This window comes from Rhinatrema bivittatum, chromosome 2 (genome assembly GCF_901001135.1).
Source record: "Rhinatrema bivittatum chromosome 2, aRhiBiv1.1, whole genome shotgun sequence".
Classification (NCBI taxonomy): domain Eukaryota; kingdom Metazoa; phylum Chordata; class Amphibia; order Gymnophiona; family Rhinatrematidae; genus Rhinatrema; species Rhinatrema bivittatum.
Genome location: NC_042616.1, coordinates 707,010,918 through 707,038,816, shown reverse-complemented (window position 1 = coordinate 707,038,816; position 27,899 = coordinate 707,010,918). Strand labels below are relative to the sequence as shown.

The window sequence follows — 27,899 nt, the reverse complement described above, 5'->3', positions numbered from 1 at the left end:
TGAGAAACACCTATACACACATGCTCTCAGTCACTCACATATACACGTGCTTTTTCTCTCACTTATATAGGCTCTTAATTACACATTTACACACATGCTGTCTATCTTTTCACACTTACACACACAGGCTTTCAATCACACACATACATGCTGTCTTTTTCTCTCACATACAGACTCTCATTCACATGCTTACAAACATGCTCTCTCTCTTTCTCTCACTTTCACACAGGCTCTCAATTACATACTCACATGCTCCCTCACCTAAACCAGCTCTCAATCAAACACAGACACACATGCTCTCTCTTTCTCTCATTTACACACAGGCTCTCAATCACATACTGACATGCTTTCTCACCTAAACCAGCTCTCAATCACACACAGACACACATGCTCTCTCTTTCTTACTTATACACACAGGCTCTTAATTATACATACACATGATCTCTCTCACACACAAAGGATCCCAATCATACACACATACTCTTTCACACAAATAGGTTTTCAATCACAAACTTACACATACAGGTTCCCAATCGTAAACTTACATTCATGCTCTCTCTCTCTCTCATAGGCAGCTCTCAATCACACACATACTCTCTTTCACATATACAAGCTCTCAATCATTCACTTACATGCTATCTCACACACACATACACACACAGGATCTCAAACACACGTTTGCTTGCTCATTCACTCTCACTCCCTCCCTCCCCGGAACTAGCGGCAGCAGCAGCCTCCTCCCAACCCTAATCGCCATCATTTTCAGCCCTTGCGGAGAAAGGAGTCCCATCGGCCGCGGGGGTTGATGACATTCTTCATTTTTCTCCAAGCCGCACTGCACATTCCTCAGGCCGCGCCTCTCTTCTGTTCTTCGGGCCGACGCTGACCACACTAGCATGGTCTCTTTATTTATTTATTTATTTAAGGTTTTTATATACCGGCAATCATGAGCACATATCTTGCTGGTTTACATGAAACGGGAGTGCATTAAATACATCAACTAGAACTGTGGTGATCGAAGGAGCAGTTACAAATAACAAGGGTAGCAGAACTTGGATAAGAAGGAAGAGATAGGAAAGAATAAATGATTAAACGGTATATAAATAAATTAAATGCTATGTATAGATGGCATGATTAATGGCTGAATATTTTGAAGTCCTTGGTTTGAGTCCGTGACTTGTGACATTAGATTGTGTCTGGGAAAGCTTGCTTGAATAACCAAGTCTTAAGTCTTTTCCTAAAAGTTAAGAGGCAGGGTTCCAGTCTGAGATCTGTAGGAATGGAATTCCACAGAGAAGGGCCAGCTGTGGAGGTGGCACGATCTCTTAGAGTGATGTGTCTGGTCATTTTCGCAGGGGAAACTTTGAGGGCGCCTCGGTAAACATTTCTGGTAGGTCTTGTCGAATTGTGTACTTGGAGGGGGATTTGTATATCGAGGAAGATACGTTGATGAATAGTTTTGAAGATGATACATATGGCTTTATACATGATACGGAAGTGGACGGGTAGCCAATGTAACTCTTTCAGAATGGGTGATATGTGGTCTCTTTTTCTTGCGCCTGTTAGTAATCGGGCTGCTGAATTTTGAACCATCTGTAGTGGTTTGGAATAGGATGAGGGCAGACCTAGCAATAGGGAATTGCAGTAGTCTAATTTTGCAAAAATGACTGCTTGGATGATCGTTCTGAAGTCTTGAGCATGGAAGAGAGGTCTTATCCTCTTCAGAACCTGGAGTTTATAGAAGCAGTCTTTGGTTGTTTTGTTGATATGTGCCTTGAAGTTTAGCCGGTTGTCTATTAACACTCCTAAGTCTCTAACTTGTGTGGTAGGTAGGTTGGTGGGAAGAGTAGTGTTGGAGATATTGTTTTCGGGAGAGATGAGTAGAATTTCTGTCTTGGAAGAGTTTAATATGAGGTGTAAGTTGTTTAGTAGTTGTTTGATTTTCAGGTGGCATGATTCCCAGTAGTCAATAGTTTTAGAGTATGTGTCTTTGATGGGGATGATGATTTGGATATCGTCTGCGTAAAGGAAGTACTTTAGATTGAGGTCGGTAAGAAGTTGGCAGAGAGGAAGAAGATAGATATTAAATAGGGTCGGAGATAATGAAGAACCTTGAGGGACTCCTATGACAGAGTCAAATCTTGAGGATTCCTTGTTTTGGATTTTAACTTTGTAACCTCTGTTATTGAGAAACGTTTTGAACCAGGATAGGGCGGTACCGCTGATTCCTATAGACAAAAGCTGGTTTAGGAGGATGGCGTGGTTGACCGTGTCGAACGCTGCTGAAAGGTCTAACAAGATCAATAGGAAAGAGTTTCCTTTGTCCAGGCCCATTAAGATATAATCTGTCAACGAGGAGAGGAGGGATTCTGTGCCTCGATTTTTTCGGAAGCCGTGTTGTGGGGTGAAGAGAAGATTGTCTCTTCTTCCCGCGCACACACCCACTGCTCACCACTTCCTCTTCCGGGCTGTTGGGGGGGGGCGGGGGGCGGGAAGAAGAGACCGAGACCATGCCGGTACCGCTGACTCCAGCTGTTCTGCCACGTTCCGCCCGGGCTGACAGCATTTTAAGCCCGGGCGGAGGAGGACCGGGGAGCAGCTGGGTCAGCAGGGGACCGGGAAGTGTGGCGACACACCTGTGTGTTATTGGCGACACACTGGTATGTCACAATACACCGGTTGAGAACCACTGATCAACAACATAGGCTTGCCCTCAATTTACTGAATAAGGCAAGTGAGCGCAATGCTTCAAAAGCTGTACCTAGTAGCTCTGAAGCTACTGTTTATTCCACTATACCAACATTCATTTTCTTTGTTAAACAAATATCTAAGAACCAATAACAAAGATTTTAAATCACAACAACTTAAAAGAAAATATACTGATTGATCTCAAAGTTGATACCATATACACTATTGAAACTTATACACTGAATGTAAGACATACATTTCTTTTAAGTTTTATATGTTTTAACTTACTCAGATATGATTACATTTAACAACTGAAATATAATTAACAGTTGATTTTTACAGTCCTGAGTATATAAATTCATGGAAAACCTCATCATCATGAAATTCTTACCTTGGTTAACTAACATCTCATTGTATTGAAGATTTAAGTTTAAAACTGGTACAGCCCAGAGATTCTGCTGTCCAGTGTTTCCAGGGTAGGACAGGAATACATCATAGAATATTGGCTCAGTATAATCCCTTAATATCTTGGGGACAGAGATTGTACACTATAAAAAAAAGAAAAATGTTTGTCAGATTTAAAAGTTAAAATTAAAATTGTTAACAAGAAGTAGGTAATTTCTGTAAAAGAGCTGTGGCCCTAAAATTATATAGCTATACTTCTGTAATTTTCAGGCACTTTCAATAAAACTACAATATATAGAGAATTTTTCCACCCTTTTTCAAAGTTTCTGGTTTGGTACCTTCACCTGAACAGTAAAGGAAACAAAAATGAATTTTATATTCATAAAAAAACAAAGCTAAAAGATGGAAATCTGATATATGGGTTTCATTTATATAAACAAATATTAGCAACATGATACCAAGAGGTCAACTCAGCTGCAGCCTTCAGAGCCCATTTATAGAATGTAAACAAAGATTTTAAATGTAATAAATGTAAACCTTAATTTTTAATTTACCATGATAAATAAGGAGGCTTACTGAGTTGCTGACAGTTATCTAGGGAGAAGACAGAACAGTGCTGGCATTCATTGAGTCCTTCTAGCTATCGGTATGTCTTTTGATTAACTAAGCATAACATCATAAAACATGACGTGGTAAATCGCTCGCCCCGAACTTTGGAGGGGGTGGGAAATAAGCACCTTTTAAATAAATAAAATAAATAAATAATCATTGCAGTTTAAAATCTTGCCTGCTAAATGATTATCAAGCCCAGCATCCTATCTTTAATATTGGCCAATCCAGATCATTTGCCATCAGATACCAATGAGAGAATTGTTTCCTTATGGCTCCTTCCCACAAGTAAGAGGTAGTAATCCCTAGGTGTATGAAAGCTAACACCGTTCTTGAATCATACAGACTTCCATATAGTTTTGTAAACCTTTGTTTTAATCAGATTGGACTATCGCAATTCTATCTATACTGGGCTCCCTGCTAATACTCTCATGCCTGACAGACTGTCCAAAATGCAACTGCATGAGTTCTCACCAATGCCAGGCTGATAGATCACATCACTCCTGTATTATATTCTTTGTGCTGGTGGCCAAGATTTTAAACTGCAACGATTATTTATTTATTTTATTTATTCATTTATTTATTTAAAAGGTGCTTATTTCCCATCCCTCCAAAGTTCAGGGCGAGTGATTTACCTCTTTATATCAGCACAGTCCTATGAATTTTCCAGCCTTCACAAACTCTGCATTCTTCTAATCATGGATTTCTGGATGTACCATCTCTACAGTTAGTCCATTTGGTGGATGCTCAGAAAAAGCACTTTTTCAGTAGATAGACCTGGGCTTTGGCACCATTTACCAGGCAGCTTACAGTCTTATGATCTTTAGAAAGCAAATAAATGTGTTTTTCTTTATACAAGCTTTCGTTTCATGCGAATAGCTTGAAAAAAAAATTTTATTTATTTATTTTTTTCTATATTCACCTGTTTTAGTTACAATTGCTTAGTTACAATTATTATTTTCTATATTCACCTGTTATTTAATGATTTGTCGACTTGTTTCAATGTAACGCCATAGCTGCGACTGTTCTGTTTCAATGGAAACCGATATGATTTGATATTTTTATCAAGAATGTCGGTATATAAAAATTCTAAATAAATAAATAATAAATAAATAATTTCCTAGGTTGCCAGTATTTTTATTAAATGCAGTTAAGTGTAGTTTTATTGAAAGGAAACTTCAATTAGGCAGCTGTTAGTTAATCATGAGAGGCATTGTGTTTACATTCATTATGATGAATGTTTTCATATAATCTGCTTTGAACTGTGGCGTTTGGATAATAAACATTTTAAATAAATAAAATAAATGTATTTTGAATCTTATAGTCCATTGATTCAAGTTTATATTTTCAGAGTAGAGGTTTAACAAAATGTAAAAACTTGGCCAAACCTATTCTTAATTTAGCTAACTGACTACATCCTCAGGCAAAAATTCTGCAGCTTAATTGTACACTGAATGAAAAATAGTTTCTTAAATATTTTAAATCTTCTAGTTTCTACAATTGTGGTCCTTCCAAAATCGGGCCGTAATCTTGAGCTCCCAGGTTCTTATAGACCAATCTCTCTGATAAACTGTGACTTAAAGTTAATGGCCAAGGTCATGGCGGATAGGCTGGCAGCATTCCTTGATAAATTGATCTCCCCGACTCAGGTGGGATTTATTTGAGGTCGAAAAGCTGTCACCAATGTTCATAGAGTTCTGGCTTCTATTGCCTTCTCCAACACTATGAATTCAGATTCTCTTTTGGTAAGTTTTGATGCTGAAAAGGCATTTGATAGGGTTAATTGGAATTGCCTTTTTAAAACCCTTGGTCATTATGGTTTTCATGGCCCTTTTATGTTTTTTCTTCAGACAATTTACAATAATCCACAGGCTAATATTTGGGTAAATGGGGAATTTTCATCTGTTTTCATAATGAAGAGAGGCACAAGACAGGGATGTCCTTTATCCCCGCTGCTTTTTGCATTATCTATGGACCCTTTGTTGCGTATCTTAGAGGATACAATGGAGGTAACGGGGATCCGGATGGGTCGGGTGGAGTTTAAAGTGGCAGCATTTGCAGATGACCTATTGTTACATCTGGCGAATCCCACACAATCTCTTCCAATTGCGTTACAGCTTATTTCAGATTATGGTCAATACGCTGGGTTCAAATTAAATTTTGATAAATCAGAAGCTCTAGTGATTGGGAAAGCTGATGTAATTCCTTGGCAGGGGAAATTTCCATTGAAATGGGCAATTGATCGTATTAAATATTTGGGGATTTGGGTACCTAAACGATTGGAAAATTTGTATGCATTTAATATTCCACAGTTACAACAAAAAACGGATAGCTCGATATTGGCTTGGATGTCTCTTCCTCTCTCACTGATGGGACGAATACATTTATTGAAGATGACAGTGCTTCCTAGATGGCTATATGTGCTCTATGTGCTATATGTGCTCAGTGTCCTCCCATTATTTCTCACTCGAGCTACATTGAACAGGTTTTACAAAAGGGTAACCAAATTTGTATGGAACGGGAAAAAACCTAGATTATCTATGCAGATATTAATGCGGCCGTTATCTTTAGGAGGCCTGGGACTTCCAGACTTAAAATTGTATAATCATGCGATTCAAGGTACATCATATGCTTCTGATACTTTTCTCGAATCACAATTGCTCTTGCCTATTTCTCCAAGTTATGCTTTACATGTGACGACGGCTTCTATATCATCCACTATTTGTTCAGATCTTTTATTAAGACCATTACGACAGACTTGGAAGTGGCTCATGTTGAAAGTGGAGTTGCCATCGGGAATATCCCCTTTTCTCCCATTTTGTGGAAATCCTGTTTTTCCGGCTGGAGATGGAACTTCTACTTTTCGACGTTGGAAGAGACATCATCTTACCTGCATTGGTCAGCTATTACAAGTGGATGGCTCTTTCGTGGACTTTCCTGGTCTCTGCACCATTTATGGTATATCACCTAAAGACTACTTTTCTTATTTGCAAGCTCGACATTATACACGTGCTTTGGGTCAATCGAACTTTTCAGATCCCAAGTGGCAGTCCCTGCGAGAATGGTTTGATCCCGATACTCCACAGAAGCGTTCTATTTCATACTTTTATAAAAAATTGGGAAATACCTATCAACAATGGCTTTTGGAAGGGGTACAGCTCAAATGGCAATTCGACCTTGGGCATCTCATTCCTATTTCTGCATTGAAAAAGGCCTTTAACATAACAAAAAGATTACTTGTAATACGCTTCTAAGGGAGACCCGCTACAAGATTATATATAGGATGTATATTTCTCCTCACCAAGCCTTCCGAGCGGGGTTCAATACAGAAGATGCCTGCCCCAAATGTGGTGCAGTGGAGGCACTTTGGGTCACTCTTTGTGGAATTGTCCAATCATTCAAGTCTTTTGGAAAAAGGTATTTCGCTCTATTAATTGTATGTTGGGATTGCGACTTCAGTTATCTCCTCTAGTGGCACTTTTTGGGATATTTTCTGATAAATTCCCAGGGAAGATTAGTCAACGTATGTGGATTATGAAAGTTTGTTTACTAGCCTGCAAAACTATTCTTAAAGTATGGCTAAAGATGGAGGGTCCCTCATTGTCAAGCTGGAAGTAGTCTATTAATCTGCTGACAATGGAAACTTTAAACTCGGGACACTTGACGATACGGACTAGAAGAACCCTTCATGCAATCTGGATGCCATTTATCCTCACTTTGCCACAGGAAACAAAAAGTCTATTTCTCAACTGTATGGACATTTGAATTGTAGAATTCATGGTGGTTTTTCTTGGCCTAGCTTGATATTTTAGTTTTTATTAGATGGCCTTTTTTATGTTAATTTTGTTGTTATAATTTTTTTTTTTTTTTTAGGAGCCTCTTCGGTGCAAGGGGAAGATAGGGTGTGGGAGGGCATGGGGGAATTCTAAATGTGTATAGGGCTTACAATCATATGGTATGTAAAAGTTCACATTGTGTATTATATGCCATTCTATATGTTTGTTTAAAAATAAAAACAGATTTGTCATAAATCTTCTAGTTTCATAGACAGCCCTCCTAGTGCTAATTTATTTTAAAAAGTGAATAATCATTCTTTATTCCACAGCATTTAGAATTTTATAAACTTCTAATATAAACCTTCTCAGTCATTTCTTCTCCACAACGAGAAACCCAAATTTACTGTCAGTCTTTGACAGATTGTCTAGACAGCAATAAGATGTAAAGATGTGCACCAATGACCAAGCTGCAGCTTTCCAAATGTCCTTGAGGGGGCACTTCTCTAAGTTGAGCACACAACTCTGACTGATGAGCTTCAACTGAGTCTGTGATCTGCAATCCTGTTAAGATATAGCAACACTGTATGCATTCTGTTATCCAGGTAGACAATGTACATTTGGCAACCGCTACACCAAGTCTGTTATTTATTTATTTGTTGATTTTTATATACCAACATTCGTCGGAACATCATGCCGGTTTACATTATAACAAATTAACAAGAGAGTGAAATACAATAAACAGGGAAGGGGAAGCAGCAATGAAGGAGGAGAGAGGATAGCAGAAGGAAGGATAGAGAAAGAGAGATTTTATAGGAACATTCGAAATATAAATTAATAAACAATGTATGTACAGGTGGATATTTGAAAAAATATAAATTAACAATAGACAATATATGTACAGGTGGGCTGGTAGGTACCAGACCATTGATATCAGTGAAAGGGATAGAGGGGGTGGGGGGGAGGGAGGGACAGGGAAGGATAAGCTAAGGGTGGGGGAGGGGAACTAATAACACAGTATTTAGGAGTCTTTGCTAGGGGGAAGAAACACTGTATTTTGGAGACTTTGCTTGGGGGTGAAGAAAAGGGGAGAAAGAGGAGAGGCAGATAGGAGGAGGGGATGGTGAGAGGGCTGAGGGATTAGAGTGCAAGCTAAGTTTGATCAACATCTGGATACGCTAATGTAAAGAGCCAGGTTTTGAGCCCTTTTTTAAATTTAGAAAGGTTAGGTTCTAGGCAGAGGGTCGTGGGCAGGGTGTTCCATAGGGAAGGGCTGGCAATGGAGAAAGCCCTTTCTCTGGTTGAGGTGTGGAGAGCAGTTTTTAGGGAGGGGGTGTATAGAGTTCCAGCAAGGTTGGATCTGGAGGGGCAGGTTGATGATCGGAAAAGTGGTGCATTCTCGAGCCAAGTGTGATTTTGATTGTACAATAGATTGTGGAGAATGGTGAGTGTTTTGTATTTTATGCAGGAGGCTATAGGTAGCCAGTGGAGGTCTTTTAGATAGGGGTAATGTGATCAGATTTACATGTGTTTGTGAGAATTCTGGCTATGGCTGTTACGAGCGCGCGCGGGCGCGGTCGCGGTCGTCGTAAGCGGGTGGTGGTGAGCCCTTGGGCCACGGCAGGACTCAAGGAGGAGCCCCAAGCCACACCGTGGGAGGTGAGCTGAGCAGGCATGGTGAGCCAGGCAGGCAGGACCAGAAGCAGGGAGTCCGACCCTCAGCCGGACCTGCATGCCCATGGTAGCCAACACGGGGAAGTTGACTAATGAACGGTCCTCCGACTGTTCCCGGCCCTTTCGGACCTGCCGCAGGGAACGGCAATGGGCAGCAGGCCGGACAGAGGCGAGGGCAGACAGAGTCCTTAAACAGAAGACATCAGACTGGGCAGAAGCAGGCTGAAGCAAGACGGAGACATCAGGACAAGGGCTGAAGCGAGACACAGGAAAGGTCCAGGCGAGCAGGAACTCCGATGCTGGGATACTCACATCCGAAGCCCCCTCGGCTGGCAGAAGCTCAAGAGCCCGTGGGACGAATCCCTCCTGTTGGCCACTCCAGGGCCCAACAGGGCAGAAGGCTCAGGAACCAGACGAGGACGTAGGTCAAGGCAGAGACAGGAAGACATCCGGGCAAGGGCTGAAGCAGACACTGTAGACAAGGCTGGACAGAAACATGGCACTGTCCATCAGGGCGCCCTACTCAGCCCACCCGTGGGACTGAGTCGCGGACCACCCTGTCCCAGACGCGCCCTACACAGCCCAGGAAGGCTGGTCGCGGACCACGCTGAGAAGGAGGGTGCAGGGAAACTCCAGGCGAACAGGAACTCCGATGCTGGGATACTCACATCCGAAGTCCTTACGGCTGGCAGGCACAGGAACAAACATCTAGGCAGAGAGACTGGACAGGGATCCATCAAAGCATATGATGATCACGGAAGACCTGGATCAGCAAGGATACAGACGACTGTAGGGCCTGATCTGAAGGCCCTTTGCAAGTGAACAGAAAGTCCTTAAATACTGGAGGGAGAAGGCAACTCCCTGGGAGGAGCTTGCCAGGACCGCCCACCGCTGGTCCTATAAGTCAGGTGGAGAGCTGCGGGCCAGCCCCTAGGAGAAGGGCGTCGCCAAACAGGAAGTCCAAACGCTGGCAAGCAAGCCACAGGCACAGCTAGGCCTCTCAGGCCCTGGAGCAAGTCCCGGAAGGAACACAGGCGAGGCCCAGGCTTCAGAGCGGCCTCTGGAGGAAGGTAAGAGACCTCCTGTAGCGCAGCAGCAGGGGGGATCGCAACAATGGCATTCTGTAATAGTTGGAGGGGTTTAGGGTCGAAAGCAATGAATAAACGTGAAACCTAGCCATTAGGCTGAGTTCTTCTCTTATACTAGGTGAAGGCTCTTTTATAAGGTATGAAGGGCTCTTTCTCTTTCATGGATATGCAAACTTGGGAAAAAGGCAGACTGCATGATAGATTAATTGTTAGGGAAAACAGACAACCTGCAGAGAGTGCCCTAAAAGAAAAGAATGGAATCATTGTATTACTTTCCCACCAATTCCGACCTCCATAAGCCATTTGAGCAACAAACTGTGGTGAACAGAATCAAATGCAGAGGCTACGTCAAGCATAACTACAATAACAGGATGCTTTTGATCTAGTTCATGTAGCACAAAATCTACCATGGAACTCGACACTGTTTATGTGCTGTGCCCACACCTACATCCACTCTGGAAATCACTCAAAATACCATTATCCTCCACATTATCAACAAGCTGAGTCAAAACCAGTTTCTCAATCACCTTTCCCAAGGAGGGAAGAATAGAAATAGGGCAATAGTTAATTGGGTCAGCTCAAGATAGAGAATAATTTAAAACTGGTCGCACAACTTCCCTTTTATATTGCTCTGGAAAAATCACCTCCTGTAAAGAATGAGTTGCCAACTGCATCACCAGGCTAAGAAAAATATCCAATAATGTGTATAAAAGCCAAAAAGGACATGCATCATAAGGACTACATACTGAGTACCCCTGCCACCTCAGTCAATGACACAGGCTCAAAAACAGACCACTGGCCTTGGTTCCCATCTTCCAAAAACAAATCCAATCCTAAAAGAGAAGACGACCCCAAGCAGGAGGTCAAATTGGAAATCTTGATCTCCCAAAATTGTGCAAAGATAGAAGTATCTAAAACTTCCTCAGTTATTTCCTCAGGCAACTCCACTAAGTGACTGACTAATTCAAATAAGCCATGAGGGCAATTAATAGCCCCCTGTATCTTAGAAGTATAATAAACTTGTTGTTGGGACCTAAGTAGCTCTCTACTTGCTGATAATCCATTTTTGATTCCAGCATTTTGAACTTCCTCCATAATTGTTCTTTTCTTGACTAATCTCTCTTTTCAGACTAAGAAGAGAGCCATTAAACCATGGGACTCGACTACAGGTAACAGTCTTACTTATAATTTTCACTGGAGCCATCTTAACTATAAAAGTCAACAAATCTGACAATGAATCAGCCATGACAGTTAAAGAACTGTCTTTAAGCTGGTCCTGATTTAGCTTCCACTCTTCTCTAAACTGATTGACATCTATCTCTCCTCTTGTTAGATTTAAAAAAAAACAAAAAAAACAACAAAAAAAAACAAACTGATGAACCTCCCTGAAACCCCAAATCTCCTAATGGACTAAACCTAAAAGAGATCAAGGAATGAGACCTCCACTAAATTTAACTCATTCACAACAATAAGAGATAAAAAGACACTTGGAACCAATAGCAAATCTAATATGTATCCTAGGTGTCGATGAAGTCATCACCTGAGATAACCCAATCATATTAATTGTTGTAAGGAACTCCCTAACTAAAAGGTTTGACAAATTATCAACCTGAATATTAAAATCCTCATTAATAACAAATTAGGGGAACATAAAAATAATGCAATAAAATCCAAAAGTGTATCCAAAGATAACCTACATAGGCAGTAAATTACACCATAAGACTAGTTCCCACATGAGAACCACATTCTCCCCCTCCCCACCCAATTTATGAGGCACATTTTACTGTCAACTTCTCATTAAACACCATAACCCCCCCCCCCCCCACCACCACCACCACCACCACCTCAGCACCTCTCTCTCGCATGATGCAAGTAAGAGTACTCAAGGGGGGCACATCTTGTTCAAACTAAAAGCATCAGCCTGTGTATGCCATGTTTCTGTAATAAAAAATAAATCTGGACATCTTTCCAACACTAGAGGAAGAATAAACTCCCCTTTTCTCCTTGTTGACAATGCATTAATATATATAATCTTTAAAACATAGGCCATATAACTCTTATCACCATTTAAGGATCTTAAATTAGTCAACTGAGTATGACCCCCCTCCCCCTTCTACTTTACATAGCTTAGTCAAAGCCAGATGTGTATTTCCCCCTACTTGAAATCATGGGGATTGAAGCCATTAGTAATGTTTCAAAAGAAAAAAGCAAAAAACGTAACTATCCTAACATAACAAATAAAAGTATTAGCAGCAAATGTAGCAGCAAATGGGCCAGCAAAAGGTTAGGATCTGTTAAAATCCTGTCCACGGACCCCATCCCACGGACAGGCACTCACCTCTCTCTCCAGCGCTGCTCTTCTCTCTGCGGCCCGGACTGCCGCCAACCCTCCTTCAACTTCGTGGCCTTCCCACCGCTGAAGCCGCGCCGCGGATTCCTCCCTCCTTCGTGGCCTGAGCCGCCACCGCCTCATCCTCTTCTTCAGGGCGGGACCCTGCCCCAGCGCAGCTCCTCTTCAGCTGCAAGAGCCTGCCTCCGGGCTTCACTCTTTTCCTCCATGCTGCTGCAGGACTTAGCTCCGCCCACCTACCTTCAGGGCTCCCTCTAGGGGCTGGCTGCACGGCTTCCTTCTTCTTTTAAACGGCAGAGACAGGAACTCCTCCTGTGCCCTCCTGATGACGTCTTCAGGGCTCTTCCTGGTCTTGCCCTATAATGTAGAGATTACTTACCTGATAATCTCGTTTTCCTTAGTGTATGCAGATGGACTCAAAACAAGTGGGTATAGTGTGCTCGTGCTAGCAGTTGGAGACGGATCTGACGTCAGCACGGGTACATATACCCCCATAGGAAGTGCAGCAATCCAGTAATCTTCCTTGCAAAAGCTTTATGGATATATGTGTAACTGACCGATCGATTAAATGAAAAGGATTACCCTGACCGATTGATAGTAACTGGAAACCGCCAGTTTTCTCAACCGGAAGGGTGGATGCCCTATATAAGAAAACACCGGCAGAGTGGATGCCCTATATAAGAAAACATGGCTTACCGTGAGTCGGTGAATCCCCATGTATACCGGCAGCCGGGCGGGATGCTGAGTCCATCTGCATACACTAAGGAAAACGAGATTATCAGGTAAGTAATCTCTACATTTCCTAGCGTGTAGCAGATGGACGCAAAACAAGTGGGATGTACAAAAGCTACTCCCGGACTGGGTGGGAGGCTGCCCGAGGTCCGTTCAGGATTGCCCTCGCAAATGCTGTGTCCTCCCTGGCCTGGACGTCCAGACGGTAGAATCTGGAAAATGTATGGAGGGAGGACCACGTCGCCGCTTTACATATCTCTGCAGGCGACAGCATCCTAGTTTCTGCCCAAGAGGCCGCTTGCGCTCTGGTAGCGTGAGCCTTGACCTGTAGAGGTGGTGGTTTTCCCGCTTCTACGTAGGCTGCCTTGATAACTTCTTTGATCCAGCGGGCGATAGTTGCCCGTGAGGCCGCTTCCCCTTGCTTCTTCCAGCTGTGAAGGACGAAAAGGTGGTCCATCTTTCGTACTGCTTCTGACATTTTCAGGTATCTGGACAGCAGCCTGCCGATATCAAGATGGAGTAGTATTCGACCTTCTTCCGACTTCTTCAAACCTTCCGTGGTAGGCAAGGATATGGTTTGGTTGAGGTGGAAGTGTGAGACTACTTTGGGTAAGAAGGAAGGAACCGTGCGAAGATGGATAGCCTCTGGAGTGATTCTGAGAAACGGATCACGGCAGGACAGCGCTTGTAGCTCTGAGATGCGGCGTGCTGAGCATACGGCCAGCAGGAACACCATCTTCAAGGTTAACAAACGGAGGGACAGGCCTCGAAGGGGTCTGAAGGCAGGTCCCGCTAGAAATTCCAAAACTAGATTGAGGTTCCACAGGGGCACTGACCACTTCAGTGGCGGGCGAATGTGTTTGACTCCTTTCAGGAAACGTGAAACATCTGGGTGTGTGGCGATGCTGTTGCCGTCACTCCAGGGACTGTAGCAGGATAGCGCTGCCACCTGAACCTTGATGGAATTGAGGGACAGACCCTTCTGAAGTCCATCTTGCAGGAAATCCAAAATGATAGGGATCTTGGCGGCATGTGGATTGGTGCCATGAGTTTCGCACCAGGCTTCAAATACTCTCCAGATCCTTATATATGTTAGTGATGTGGAGAACTTGCGTGCTTGGAGGAGTGTATCTATTACCGGCCCCCGAGTATCCTCTTTTATTCAGTCTAGCCCTCTCAATGGCCAGACCGTAAGAGAGAATTGAGCTGGATCCTTGTGGAGGATGGGACCTTGCCGCAGCAGGTCCCTGTGTGGAGGCAGGGGAAATGGATTCCCTGCCAGTAGTCTTCTCATGTCTGCCTACCAGGGTCTTCTTGGCCAGTCCGGGGCCACTAGAAGAACTAGGCCTCTGTGCCGCTGAATCTTGTGTATAATGGCGCCCAGCAGGGGCCATGGAGGAAAGGCATATAGCAGGATCCCCTGAGGCCATGGCTGTACCAGGGCATCGATCCCCTGGTATAGAGGATCCCGCCTGCGGCTGAAATATCTGGGTACTTGAGCGTTGGACCTGTCCGCTAGTAGGTCCATGCCCGGCGTCCCCCACTGATCCACAATCATCTGGAAAGCTATGGGCGACAGCTGCCATTCCCCCAGATTTAGGCTTTCTCTGCTGAGGAAGTCTGCCGTGGTGTTGTCCTTCCCGGCGATGTGGACGGCGGAGATGTCCTGTAGATTCGCTTCCGCCCAAGACATCAGGGGGGCTATTTCTAGGGATAACTGTCGGCTTCTGGTTCCGCCCTGTCGGTTGATGTATGCCACTGTGGTGGCGTTGTCCGACATCACTCTGACCGCTCTGTTTCGGAGTCTGTGGGCAAATCGCAGGCATGCTATCCTGACTTCCCGTGCCTCTAGTCGGTTGATGTTCCACCCCGACTCTTCTCTGTTCCACCGCCCTTGGGCGGTGAGTTCTTCGCAGTGTGCTCCCCATCCGTTCAGGCTGGCATCTGTAGTGAGCAGGGTCCAGGTTGGGGTGGACATTCTTGACCCCCGGCTCATGTGGCCGGGCTGCAACCACCACCGTATCTGATTCCGCACTCTGGCTGGTAGAGGTAGGTGTACGGTGTAGTTCTGTGATCGTGGGCTCCACCGACATAGGAGGGGGCGTTGTAATGGTCTCATATGAGCCCGCGCCCATGGTATTACCTCCAGAGTGGATGCCATAAGGCCGAGGACCTGTAGGTAATCCCAAGCTGTGGGCCGGGTGGCGCTCAGCAGGGCCTGCAGACGATTCCGGAGCTTTGCTCTCCTCTTGGCAGTCAGACTGACCTTGTCTTCCTGGGTGTCGAATCGGACTCCTAGGTATTCCAGCGACTGAGAAGGCTGTAGGGAACTCTTGTTCAAGTTTACTACCCATCCTAGGCTTTCCAGAAGAGCTATAACTCTGTTGGTTGCCTGGTGGCTCTCCTCCGGTGACTTCGCCCTGATCAGCCAATCGTCCAGGTAGGGATGGACGAGGATTCCTTCCTTCCTGAGGGACGCCGCCACTACTACTATGACCTTGGTAAAGATCCGCGGTGCGGTGGCTAACCCAAAGGGTAAAGCTCGGAACTGGAAGTGTTGGTTCAGGACTTTGAAGCGTAAATAGCGCTGGTGATCCCGATGGATTGGGATATGCAAGTAGGCTTCCGACAGATCTAGGGATGTGAGAAACTCCCCTGGCTGTACTGAATTTTTGACAGATCGCAGAGTTTCCATGCGAAAGCTGGGGACCCCTAGGTGTCTGTTGACTGACTTGAGTTCCAGGACGGGCCTGAAAGTGCCCTCCTTCTTGGGTACTATGAAATAAATGGAATAATGCACAGAATTTATCTCCCCTGCAGGGACTGGGATTATGGCTTTTAGGGACAGGAGCCTCCGCAAGGTAACTTCTAGTGCCGCCCTCTTGAGGGGTGAACAAGGAGATTCCACAAACTTGTCCGGCGGGAGCCGAAGAAAGTCCAGGTAATACCCTTCTCGGATGATGGCGAGGACCCACTGGTCCGAGGTAATCTCGACCCACCTGCGGTAGAAGAGGGTTAGCCTGCCCCCTATGGCTGCTACCCCCGGATGGGTCGGCTGATTGTCATTGTGGGGTGCAGCCAGAACCGGAACCTGAGCCGGTTCTCCTCTTGTTGTGCTTAGTCCGAAAGGACTGGTCCTGGCCTGAGAACGAGGTGCTTGGTAGCGAGCCCTGTAAGGGTTGAAGCACTGAGAGTTTCTACCTCTGGCTGGTCTAGAAAAAGGGCGCTGGGCCCTCCTTGACCTGTCTTCTGGTAGACGGGGTAATGGAGATGCTCCCCATTTATTAGCCAATTTCTCGAGGTCGCTGCCGAACAAGAGGGATCCCTTAAAGGGCATTCTCATGAGGCGAGTCTTGGAGGAGTCGTCGGCCGACCAATTACGTAGCCAGAGGTGTCTTCTGGCTGCCACTGAGGATGATACTCCTTTGGCTGCTGTACGAACTAGGTCGGAGGCAGCGTCAGTGAGGAACGAGAGGGCTGATTCCATTTCTTCTCCCGGGGTGTTGTTCCTGGCTTGTGATAAGCAGGAGCGCGTCACCACGGTGCAGCAGGTCGCAATTCGTAGGGACACGGCTGCCACCTCAAAGGCTTGTTTCAGAATGGCGTCCATGCGCCGGTCATGTGCATCCTTGAGGGCCGCCCCTCCCTCCACCGGAATGGTGGTGCGCTTCACAATTGCGCTAACTATGGCGTCTACCATCGGGCACGCCAGCAGCTCCTTGGTTGCCGGGTCTAGGGTGTACATGCTAGACAAAGCCTGACCCCCTTTGAAGGAGGGTCCAGATCGATTAACTGCTGTGCTGCTTGTAGGAGGGGAAAATGGTGAGCCGTTGGACGCAGGCCCTCTAGCAGGGGGTTCATTCTGGGTTCCCCTGGGGTGCCCTGGCCCGGTATAGCCAGCTCCGACAGGCATTGAGAGACCAGATCTGGAAGATCCTCCTTAGGAAAGAAGCGTCTCATGGTTCGATATGGTTCTATCCCCGAGGGGAGTTCTCCCTCCTCGGGGGGCTCGCCATCTTCCTCAGAATAATCAGAGTCCCCATAAGTGGGGCTTCCGGGTGGTGGGTGGCCATGCGTAGGTCTTGAGGGTCCCGGGGCAGGGTCATCCGGTATGTATGGGTCCGGTCGGGGATCAGACTGCATCTTGACAAAGGCATGAATCCCCTTGAATAAGTCCACCCAGGAGAGGGAAGCAGGTTCTAGCCATAGGGGCACCAGGTCTGTAGGGTTCCCTGGCTGCTCACCGCGGCCTGCTAGGTTCGGGGTGTTCCCTGAGGAACTGGCAGTCAAACTGGGCTGAGACCGGCCCTGGCTTGGAACTCCCAGGGCCTCTTCACATTGGGCACATAGGGAGTCTGTTTCCTCGCTCTGAGTGGCTCTGAGGTGGCATGCTGAGCAGAGGCCTAGAGCTCTTATGCCTGAGTCTAGAGGTGTCGGCTCTGCCGCCGCATGGGCTCTCTTACGCTCCATCGGGTCTGAGCTCCTATCAATGAGCGCCTATAAGTGTGCGCTTATCAACGTGCGCCTACACGTATTAATGTGCGCCTATGAACGTGCGCCTATGGACGTGCGCGTATCAGCGTGCGCCTATCAGTGTGCGCCTATGCTATCAGCGTACGCATATCACCAGCAATGGGCGCCCAAATCGTTTCGGGCGCCTAACATACGCGCCCGTCGTCCCGCTTAGATCGAGGCGGCGAACCAGGGCTGGCGAGCAGACAAAATGGCGACCTCCTTGGCGGGCTGCCACGTAGGCAGACCCTGCTAATCCTCACTCTTCGGAGACCAGTAAAGTAAAGATGTACACCTTTCCTGATCTTCGGCGCTTCCCGGCTGCGACCCGGGTGGTCTCCGGCTGCAGGGGGAGAGGGTGATTACTGTCACCGCCGCGCTCGAGGAAGTGCACCCGCTGCCTCTAAGCCACACCCGAACGTCGTCTCGCTCGGGGGCCAAGTCCTCACCGGGACCGAGGCTGCCTCTATGCCGCGCCCAAGCCCTTCACACTCGGGGGCTAGGTCCCTGCCGCGATCCAGCCACTGGACCGAGGCACTCACCTCCGAGGGACCACGGAAATCACCTCGAGAAACTCAACTGGGGGAGGGACCCGAAGGTATCACCGCAGGAGTGCGGGGCTCGTCTTCAGGTAGGATTTCTTCTAAGAATTTAGTCGTTATAATTTGGAAAAACGCTCAGCGAGCGTAAGGTAGCGCCAAACTGCTTTGGAGACGGAAATTACTGAATTGCTGCACTTCCTGCGGGGCTATATGTACACGTGCTGACGTCCGATCCGTCTCCAACTGCTAGCACGAGCACAGTATACCCACTTGTTTTGAGTCCATCTGCTACACGCTAGGAAAATAGGCACTGCTTCAGTTCCTCAGTGCCTTTGGATGGAGTTATATCTGCTCCATAATCCATCCTCTGAGTTACAACATTTTCAGATTCCATCTTTGTAGTTCCACCGCGGTCCATCTTGCTGCTCCTGTCCGGAAGACTTCATGTTCCATGTCTTCTTCTTCCTGATGTCCGTCCGATGCTCCAGGTTTCATCCCTTGTCGGATCATCCTCGAGGTTTGTTCCAGCCCTTGGCTTTCCTTCCGTAAGCTTCAGGGTTCCTCGTCCATACCCAGGTGTCCAGATGTCCAGATATCCTCTGTTCAGCTATCCCGATGTCAGGAGTGCTTCGTCCTGATGTCCATCATCCTCTTCTCTACGACCTTCTGATCTCTACTCATCCAGTAGTTCTCTCTACCTGTGTCCATCGTCCCAGATGTCCAGAGACCCTGATGTCCAGTTGTCTTCTCGTTCTGAGATCCAGACATCCAGGTGTCCAGATGACCTGCGCCTGAGGCTTCCCCTCTCGCGTTCCTGAGGTATCCGCCAGCAATCTTGCTGTCCCCCGGACTACTCCTCCAGTCGTCCTTTTCGGAAGCGTCCGGCATCCCCGGTGTCGGTCTTCAATGTCTGGAACTCTCCAGATGGACTTCTCTCAAGCACTGCCCGGACTCTATTCTACACTCTGTGCAGGGCCCGCTCTCAGCGTGGTCCACAACCAGCCTTCCAGGTTGTGTAGGGTGTGCAGCGGGACAGGGTGGTCTATGACTGGTTCACGTCGGGCTGTGTAGGGCGCCCTGAGGGACAACACTCTCTCAAGTCTCCAAGAGCTCCTCTCTTCTTCACCTTCAAGAGTATTGTCTTGACCAAGTCTCCAAGAGTATCTTCTTGTCCAAGTCTCCACATCTTCGACAGTCTCATCTCGTCTAGTCCAGGAGTCCTCTTCTCGTCCAAGTTCCAGGAGTCTTCCTACTCTGACTCTTTGACTCTCACGGGTCCGGAATCTCCTACTCCGGTACCTTGCCTCAGAGTTTCCAACCTCAGCCCTCTCTAGAATGAGTTGGTTTAACAGAGGGTTAACCCACTTTGTTCTCCTCCTATGTTCTTGCTCCGCCCTAGCTTGTACTTGCTCATCTCACCTCGGGGTGTGTGTCTTGGGGCTCCTCCCAGAGCCACCTCGGGGCCCAAGGGCTCACTCTCTCTCAGGAGCAAGTGATCGAGCCTCTACACCCTTCCCGGCCATCCCTATCCAGACAGAAACATGTGGAGAGAACTCCACGTTGCAGCCTTACAAATCCCCTCCACAGGAACTGCTCTCAAGTGTGCCACCGAAGTCACCATGGCTCTGACACAATAAGCCTTGACATGACCACCAAGCTGCAGTCCCACCTGCGTATAACAGAAAGAGATGCAATCCGCTATCCAATTGGACAGTATCTGATTACCAACGGCAATTCCCAATCTATTCCTGTCAAAAGGGACGAAAAGTTGCGTGGATTGCCTATGACTTTCTGTCTGCTCCAGATAAAAGGCTAAAGCCCTCTTAAAATCCAGAGTGTGCAAGGCCCGCTTGCCTTGGTGTGAGTGAGGCTTAGGAAAGAAGGTAGGCAGGATGACTGACTTGTTAAAATGGAACTCTGTCACCACCTTGGGCAAGAACTTAGGGTGCATGCAGAGATCAATCCGGTCATGAAAGAACTTTGTGTGTGGATGGTAAGTCACCAATGCCTGAAGCTCACTGACTCTGTGCGCTGAAGTGACTGCCACCAAAAAGATGACCTTCCAGGTCAGGTATTTCAGGTCACATGAGCTCAGCAGCTCAAAAGGAGTCTTTGTCAGCTGAGCCGACACCAAGTTGAGGTCCCAAGACACAGTGGAGGTTTCAACTGAAGTAGGCCTCGCATAAACCGTCCCATTAAAGGCTGAACGGAGATGGATTAACCATCCACACCTTGGTGGTAAGTTCCAGTCGTGCTCAAGTGCACCCGAACGGAGTTGGTTTTCAAACCAGCCTCCGAGAGGTGGAAGATGTAATCAAACAGTTTGTGAGTGGAGCAAGAGAAGAGATCCAATCCATATTGCTCACAGCACACCAAAAACCTCCTCCACACTTCAGCCCATAAGACTTCCATAGTGGAAGGCTTTCTGGAAGCCACCAGGACCTGAGACACATCATCTGAAAGGTCAAGGATCTGCAGAATCAACCTCTCAACATCCAGGCCGTGATCCTGAGTGATGAGGTCTGGGGAAGTTCCCAGGCTGATCGGTTTCCAAAGGGAGATCCCTTAGGAGCAAAAACCAGACCTGCCTCGGTCAACGAGGGGCTATAAGGATCATATTCCCCAGGTCCTGGCAAAGCTTCAAGAGAGTCTTTGTCACTAGAGGGATCAGAGGAGACGTGTACAGAAGGCCCCGGCCCCAGTTGCGGGCAAAGGTGTCAGAAACCCAGTACAGGTAGCAGAACTGAGCCAACTTGTTGTTGCAGTTTCACTTCTGGATTTCCCCAGACACGAAAGATCCGATCCGACACTGCCAGGTTCAAGGACCACTCATGGGGCCTGAAAGCTCGACTCAACTGGTCCACTATCACGTTCTCTGTACCAGCCAGATACATGGCATGGAGCACCATCCCCTGGGACAGGGCCCAGGACCAGATCTGGACCACTTCCTGACAAAGGAGGAATGATCTCATGCCTCCCTGCTTGTTGATATACTACATCCCGACCTGGTTGTCAGTCTGGATCAAGACCACCTTGCTGGCCAGCCGATCTCTGAAAGCCCGGAGCTCCAGGAAATTGATCTGGCATTGCGCTTCCTGAGCGGACCACAGACCTTGAGTGCGGAGCCCTTCCTACATGGGCCCCCCCACCCCAGGTTGGACGCATCCATGGCAAGGACAACCTGAGCAGGGGGAGATTAAAACGACACCTCACCTTTAGATCGGAGAGATTTCCCCACCAGAATGACACCTGAAGAGACAGCATAACCCTGATCCGAACCCCGAGGCTCTGGATAGCCTGACGCCACTGCAGCCTCAGGGACCACTGGGGCTTATGCATGTGCAGGCGCACAAAGGGGGTAACATGGACGGTAGCGGCCATGTACCCTAACAGCCTCAACATTTGCCTCGCAGACACCCACTTGCTCCACTGCACTATCCCCTCAAGTGGGGTAGAAAGGCTCTCACCTGAGTCATGTCCAGCAGGGATCCGATGAAGTCCAGCTGAGACAACGGGCTGAGATGAGACTTGGGGTAGTTGAAAACGAACCCCAATGACTCCAGCACCCAGATAGTCAAGCACATGGTTTGCGTTGCCCTGCCTGTGTAGTGCTCTTGACCAGCCAATCGTCCAAGTAGGGGAAAACCTGCACTCCCAACCTGCACAGGTGTGCCCCCACCATAGTCAGACACTTGGTAAAGGCCAGCAGTGTGGAGGTCAGACTGAAAAGTAACACCATGTACTGAAAGTGGCATTCGCTCACCACAAACCTGAGATACTTCCTGTGACCTCGGAAGATCTCAATGTGGGTGTAGGCATCTTTTAAATTAAGGGAGAATAGCCAGTCCCCTTTTTGCAGGAGGGGAATCAGGGTGCCCAGAGAGACCATCTTAAACCTTTCTCTTTTTAGAAATCTGTTCAAGGCTCTCAGATCCAGGATGGGATGGAGTCCCCCAGTTTTCTTTTGAATCAGTAACACCAGGAGTAGAAATCCCATCCCCATTGCCCTGGTGGAAAAGGCTCGACCGCCCTGGCCATTACTAGGGCGGAGAGCTCCGCCAAGAGGATCTCCTGACACGCTGCTGGCCCCCAAAGGGGTTTCAGAGGAGAATCTGGCAGAACACCCAAAAGATTCAGCTTGTATCCCCATCATATAATGGACAGAACCCACTGGTCTGGGGTGACACCGGGCCATTGATGCGCGAAGAATCATAGCTGACCTCTGACCAGGAGGTCCCCCAGCATGGGGACAGGCAGCTGGATTTTGCTCCCTCCCATCCAGTCAAAATCCCATAGTGGGGCTTGGCTGGGGCACTGGTTGATTCTTGGGTGCCCACTGCTGCCTGGTCGACCCAAAGAGCTCACTCTCTGCGGATGGGAGTAAGTCGCAGGAAAGTAATACTTCCACTGACGATAGAAAGAGTGCCTTGAGCCATGCCGCGCCAACCTCCTGGCTGAGGATGGCGAGTCAGAATTACTAGAAGAAAGGTGCCAGAGGGTCTTGTGGTGGTCTCGCAACTGAGCCATAGCATCCCTCACCTTATCGCTACAGATATTTTCGCCAGTACACGGCAAGTCAGCGAGCCTCTCCTGCACCTCCGGCCAGAGGCCCAAGACCTGGAGCCAAGCCATCCTGTTGACACCAATCCTGGCAACCACAACTCTTGTTGCTGTTTCAAACTCATCGTAGGTAGAATGCACCTCATGCTTCCCGTACTCAAGGCCCTGTTGTGTGACCACCAGTAAAGCCTCTTGCATCTGTTGGGGAAGTCTGCCACCTCCTGAACCTGCTTCCAGAGGTTATGGGAGTACTTGGTCATATAGAGCTGGTAGGAGGCAATTCGGCTATCAGCATGGTGCCCGGAAAGACCTTCCTGACCAGCACATCCAGCACCCTGTGTTCCCTCCCCAGTGGGGCCGAGGCATGGGTCCAGGAGTGCTTGGCCTTCTTAAGTGCAGACTCAATCACCACAGACAGGTGTTGGAGTTGACGTTTCTTGAAGCTAGGGTGTACCTGGTCCAGCATGCCACTATCTGCCTTCCTATTCACAGGCAGCACCTTGAGCGGGTGTTCCCAAATCCTCAGGAGCAGCTCCTAGAAGATTTCGTGGACTGGGATAACCACAACCTCCTTCGGAGCATCCACAAACTGGAGGATCTCCAGCATTTTGTGCCTGGCATCTTCCTCCGTCATCAGCTGGAACAGAATGGCTTCCGCCCTGGCCTGCACAAACCCTGCAAAGGTTAAGTTCTTGGGCAGGGACCTCCATCTTTCTTCCGAGGACATGGGACCAAGGGAAGGCCCTCGGAATCATCCGAGGAGGAATTGTAGGTGTCATCTCCCAAGGGGGTCATAAACGGCATCGTCCTCACTGAAATCAGCTGGGGACAAAGGCCTGGGTGTGCTCCAAGGCTTAGGCGCTGCAGCACCTATGGCACTGATGGTTCTGTAGGTGCACCCGGTAGGGCCGGCCGGGGAGTGGGAGGGCGAAATGGTGCTACTGGCCTCGAAGGGCTTTCCTCATCTGAGGAGCCATGCACTTGGATGGCATCTGACAGAGGGAGCAACAGTGCCCCATGGGGCATCGATGATCCCTGGGGCACCGGAGCCAGCTGAGTCAGGAGGATGCAGAGGAGGATATCAAGATGCTCCAACAGTAGCTCCAGCAGGGATGCCACGACAACTGAGGCACCGGCTCGATGCCCCAAAGGGCCCGATCCACTGGCAGCTGCACCCTACACTCCAACTCCTCCTCAAAGCTCATTGACACCAGGACCGGCTGAGAGGAGGAGGGGTGGCTCGAACCTCATCAGAACCTTGAGGGAGGTCAGCAACTAACACTGGAATCAGTGGGGACCACCTTGCAGCCCTGGCATCTCCTCTCCTCAGGAACACTTCAGGAGCATCACGGCTAGAGCCAGTGCAAGCCCAAGCGCAGCTTCATGATCAGATGGCGTCGATGCTTTCATGATTTCCCACGGTGCTCGGCCTGGTCTTTCCCCAGCGCCGAGGTGGAAAGCGAAGATCCAGAAGTCCTCGACCTGGAAGAGACCGAGAAGGGCTGATCCCTGGCCCCCCTTTCCTCCGGCATTACCGGTGGAGGGGTCCGATGGCAAAAGGAATGGTGACCATCAATTCCCCACGATCCTTCGGTGTCAAAGACACCGATGCTGATGTCAGAGGCTCGGACCTCCTAGACCGAAAAGGTTCTCCATTTTATTGAGGCGGGCACGCCAGCCCTTAGGAGTCATCTGATCACAAAGCCAGCAAAAGCGAACGTCATGGGATGCCCTCAGGCAGAGGATGCACACATCATGTGGATTTGTGAAGGACACAGTCTGAGGGCACTGGGAGCACTGACAAAAACCCGACGTCGCCATAATGAAAAAACAAGGCCGGTGAATGGTCGATGACCTGCAGGCCCCAGACACCACTACTGGGAACCAACCGCACAATGATACCTACCACGCCACAGGAACTAAGTTAGGAGGAACCGAGAGGGACCCGGTGCAGGAAAAGGACAACAATAATAAAAAGTGGAAAAGTTTTCCAGAAGGAAAGTGCATTAGCTCCAAGACCTCAAGACAACTCTGCGGAAAAAGAGAAACTGAAGAGGGACCCCACGAGGACGCATGGATTAAGGCATGCTGAGAATGCTCAGTGGGCTAGTCAAAGTTCTAGAAACTTTGACAGACGTTTTCTGTGCCGGCCTCCATCTGATGATGTCACCCATGTATGAGGACTACCATCCTGCTTGTCCTAGGAGAATACTAGCTAGAATCCCCATTTCCACAAATTGGATAGCTGTCTGCCAGAGCTCCAAGCCCATGGGTTCAAAACACCCCATAGATTTTACATTATCCCAGCTGTACACATCCTTGTAAGGACAGCTTTTTCTAAACCTCCCTCGGCACTGGATAAGTACAATGAAACTTACCTAGTTAGCATTAACTGTATGAATGCTTGTTATTTTACCTGTTGCTGTTCACAAATTAAATCATATTTTCTATTTACTTTTATTGCTATTTGTTAAAAGCTTTTTAGCTCTGTCCAGTGACTGACTGACAATATCAGTAGTTTTTATATTTGGTCTGTAGATGGGTTTCTATGAACTGTGTGACTCTTGAGTTGTGTGGTCCCAGTGACCCTAGAAACCACCAAGTGATAGCTTGCAAGCAAGGTACTTGACCAAGAGCAAATGGTAACCCTATTCGCAGGTGGGAGGCTGCCAGTATAGGGGCACACGTGCAGGAAGGCCTTGGCATTGCTTGGCAGGACCCTGCAAGTGCCTACAGGATTAACCCTGAGTGGGCGTTAGGGATAGCACTAAGGCTTTACATGACAAGTAGATCAGGTTAAGTGAAAGGACCTTTCTTACACATCTCCTCTTGTCTTAGAGGTGATTTGAGGGTAGATAACAGAGGAGATGATGTGAAACTTAGGGAGGTTACCACCACTCTTTTACACTTTGCCATATCTCTTCCCATTCTTCTCATGTGTTCAGGATCCAGCCACCTAGTGCATGCAAAGCCACTGAAATTTAGGGCCCATGCCACCTGCTATTCCTCCATCCTCCTAGCCACTTACTGGACTCCCCCTTCTTGCACTCAAGGACTGGCCCTGGTCTCCTTTGTCCATCCCACAATGACCTGATGATTTAGAAAGGGCCTATGCAAACTGATATTAGAGAAGGAGATGGGTGGTACTGTTACTAGAAACAGGTTGTACTGGACTTGAAAATCTAGCAACACAACTACCTTCTGGTTCTCCTCTGCTGTCTTTCCTCTCCTTTCTCATTGTTTTTTCTCTCTTTCTCCTTCTTTCTTCGTTCTCTCTCAGTCTTGTCTCCTTGATTTCCTGCTGCTGCAGCAGCCAAAACACTTCCATTTTCTCCAAAATCTCCTTCTGGTCAGCTGCTGGCTCTCAAAGCATGTATAATTAGTAAGAACATGCCATACTGGGTCAGACCAAGGGTCCATAAAGACCAGCATCCTGTTTCCAACAGTAACCAATCCAGGCTATAAGTACCTGGCAAGTACCCAAAAACTAAGTCTATCCCATGCTACCGATGCTAGTAATAGCAATGGCTATTTTCTAAGTCAACTTGATTAATAGCAGGTAATGGTCTTCTCCTCCAAGAACTTATCCAAACCTTTTTTTAAGCCCAGCTACACTAACTGCACTAACCAAATCCCCTGGCAACAAATTCCAGAGTTTAATTGTACATTGAGTGAAAAAGAACTTTCTCCGATTAGTTTTAAATGTGCTACATGCTAACTTCATGGAGTGCCCCCTAGTCATTCTATTATCCGAAAGAGTAAATAACCAATTCACATTTACCCATTCTAGACCTCTCATGATTTTAAAGACCTCTATCATGAGATCACGTGATGCGCTGAGGGGAAGGAAGTAAATTCCCCTCGCGGGTCACGCTCTGGATATGCAGCCCCATCCAACTTGCACATTCATTTCTTTTGCCAGAATCGGGTGCCTCTGTGAAAGTGAGGGTATCATTCTGTTTAGTTTTGGGGTTAGCATGGCAGCGCAGCAAGCTAAGAAAGTTAGGGAACTCGACAGGGCCCGTCCTACAGAAACGGCACTGGAAGAAGATGGCGGCCTCCTGGAAGCGGCGGCGGTGCCAGCGGCACTTGAAATTAAAACGGCCGTGGTGGACGCACTTACCCCCGAGTTGCAGAAGATATCTGCACAACTGCTTGAGCTCGTCGGGACCCTGGCCAGGTATGAGAAGCGCGTCAGAGAGGTAGAACAGCGTGTGTCGGACGTGCACGATGGCTCGCCGTGGCCTGCGCCAAAATTGATCAGCTGAAAGCAGCCATGCAAAAACAAGAGGAGCGGCTCGAGGATATAGAAAATCGCTCCTGCCGGTCAAACCTGCATTTTGTTGGTTTGCCGGAGGACCTGGGGGAGCGGGACCTTGCCGAATTCCTAGAGTCCTGGCTGACCAAGGAGCTAAACCTTTCATTAAAGCATGGCCCTCTCCATGTGGAGCAGGCACACCGGCTGGGGCCCAGCAGAGCTCAGGCTGACAAACCCAGAGTGGTTATAGCCAAAATACTTAACTTTTCACACAAAGCTGAAATTCTTCGCGCTGTCCATTCCGGGAAATCGTTAGTCCACAACAACGAAAAAATATTAGTTTTCCAGGATTTCTCCGCCACTCTGACAGCCCGTGGCAAACTTTTTAAATTGGGAATGCGGGCTGTCTTTGGATACCCGGCTAAGGTGAGGGTACAGACCCCCACCTTAGTGCGCTGGTTTACTGACTCTGAAAGTTTGCAGTGCTTTGTGTTGGAACAGAAAAACAACTTCTCTCGCATGGCTGAATCATCTAGGGCAACCAGTTGCCAAGAACAAGCAGATATGTCGCCACACTTCCCGGTCACCCGCTGCTCCCTGGTCCTTCTCCGCCCGGGCTTAAAATGCTGTGAGCCCGGGCGGACGCGGCAGAACAACTGGAGTCAGCAGCACCGACATGGTCTCTTCTTCCCGCCCCCCCCCCCCGCG

The 27,899-nt window shown here is 47.8% G+C and overlaps 1 protein-coding gene across 1 annotated transcript in view; it reads right to left on the bottom strand.

The window, feature by feature from the left end:
- Positions 1 to 27,899, bottom strand: part of TMEM67 (transmembrane protein 67) — a 624,701-nt gene that overhangs the window by 387,810 nt on the left and 208,992 nt on the right. Inside the window, 1 exon segment of the mRNA XM_029591688.1 lies at positions 3,080 to 3,236. Coding sequence (XP_029447548.1) covers positions 3,080 to 3,236 — 157 coding nt within the window.